Source organism: Sceloporus occidentalis, unplaced genomic scaffold (genome assembly GCF_023333645.1).
Source record: "Sceloporus occidentalis isolate IW3139 unplaced genomic scaffold, rSceOcc1.0.p SCAF_10, whole genome shotgun sequence".
Lineage (NCBI taxonomy): Eukaryota > Metazoa > Chordata > Lepidosauria > Squamata > Phrynosomatidae > Sceloporus > Sceloporus occidentalis.
The window spans coordinates 19,087,726-19,089,262 of NW_028316990.1; the positions used below are offsets into that span (position 1 = coordinate 19,087,726).

At 48.3% G+C, this 1,537-nt stretch overlaps 1 protein-coding gene across 1 annotated transcript; it reads right to left on the reverse strand.

Annotated features, from left to right (window-relative positions):
• Positions 1 to 303: 303 nt before the first annotated feature.
• Positions 304 to 1,321, reverse strand: LOC149306023 (leukotriene B4 receptor 1-like). The gene has a single exon (XM_089539822.1). The coding sequence runs from the start codon at positions 1,319 to 1,321 to the stop codon at positions 311 to 313; it is 1,011 nt and encodes a 336-aa protein (XP_089395948.1). The 3' UTR covers positions 304 to 310.
• Positions 1,322 to 1,537: the final 216 nt, after the last annotated feature.

Sequence of the window (1,537 nt, forward strand, 5' to 3'; positions counted from 1 at the left end):
CTTTGAAGTGAAGTGTTATATGATTATAGCAGCAAAACTGTTGTATGCCAAGAGCTGGAAAATGGATTGTATACCTCATACCGACCTCATAACCCAGGCAAGTTCATAAGAGAGAATTAAGGCCCTTCATCTATCCTGGATCTGAGCCTTAGATGTCTTTATAGGTCCTATCCAGCACTTTGAATACAAGCAAAACAAAGCTAATCTAAAAAGTCAGTCACTGCAAATCTCACATGGCTGGTAAATCTCACAGGGCTGCATAAAGGACTGGCTGGGGATGTGAAACCTCCTTTTTCTCTCACCGCTTGTGTCAGATCATCTCCGGGTTTGTCCAAGTCTCCTCGTTCCCATTTGGCGAAGGTGCACCTTTTGCAGATTCTTGCTTGGCCGATGGGCTCATTTGCTCCAAGAGCCTGGACAACTTTGTCAACCTCACACTGCTGCGGATGTTCCTGGCTGCAAAGGCGTAAAGGAGCGGGTTGATGCAGCTGCTCACAAATGCTACTGAGCTGGCAATGTAGACCCCGATGGCGGAAACCTTCTCCAAGGCACCAGCCATTTCTGGATGGGAATGCTCCATCAGAGCTGAAGCAATGCTTATCAGGTTAAAGATGTGATGAGGAAACCAGCAGAGGCCAAAAGCCACAACCACCGAAGCAATCAGCTTTTCAGATCTTCGCTTGGATGGACAAGCCATTTCTCTGATTCTCCTGCCAATGCAAATGTAGCAGATGGAGATGATGGCAAAGGGGATGATGAAGCCTACAGTGGTCTCCACCAGGAGACAAGCAATCTCCTGAGACTTTGTGTCATATACGCGAGCTGTACATTGGAGGCCCACCTCCGTATCGTCAAGCTCCTGAAAGGGGATTATGGTTGCTCCAAAGGCAACGGACAGCAACCAAATGACAACCACCGCCAGGTGGGTGATGGTCTTCTGCTTCCACCGTTGGACAGCAAAGGGGTAAAAGACCGCCACAAACCGTTCGAGGCTCAAGGCTGTGATGAGGAAAATGCTGGCATACATGCTGCAATAGACAGCAAACACCAGGGCTTTGCAAGCGACAATTCGGAAGAACCAAGTATTGGCGAAGGAGTAGATCCAGATCGGCATGGTCACGAGAACCAGGAGATCTGCGATGGCCAAGTGGAGGATCAGGATGACTGTTGAAGGTCGTCGCTTCATTCTTCTACAAATGGTCCAAACGACAAAGGAGTTCCCGGGGATGCCGACGCCAAACGCCACACTCAGGACCACGCAGACCAAAATCCTGGCAATTGTCAAAGACTGGCGATCATTGCTTTCTTCGGGGGAATTCATTGTGATCCTTCTTTGCCACAGTGGTTCTCGCTTCTAAGTGTGGCACTTGCCGTTCTGCTTCTAGTTACTGTCCTTCCGTCTGGAAGATGACATGAATACACAGAATACAGATTGTTTCTGGCATGCATTTATATACAGCGCTTTCACTTCCTAATTTTCGCTTCCTAATTTTTTGCTGAACGCAGGCTTTTTTCCCTGTGAGAAACCATCAGCACA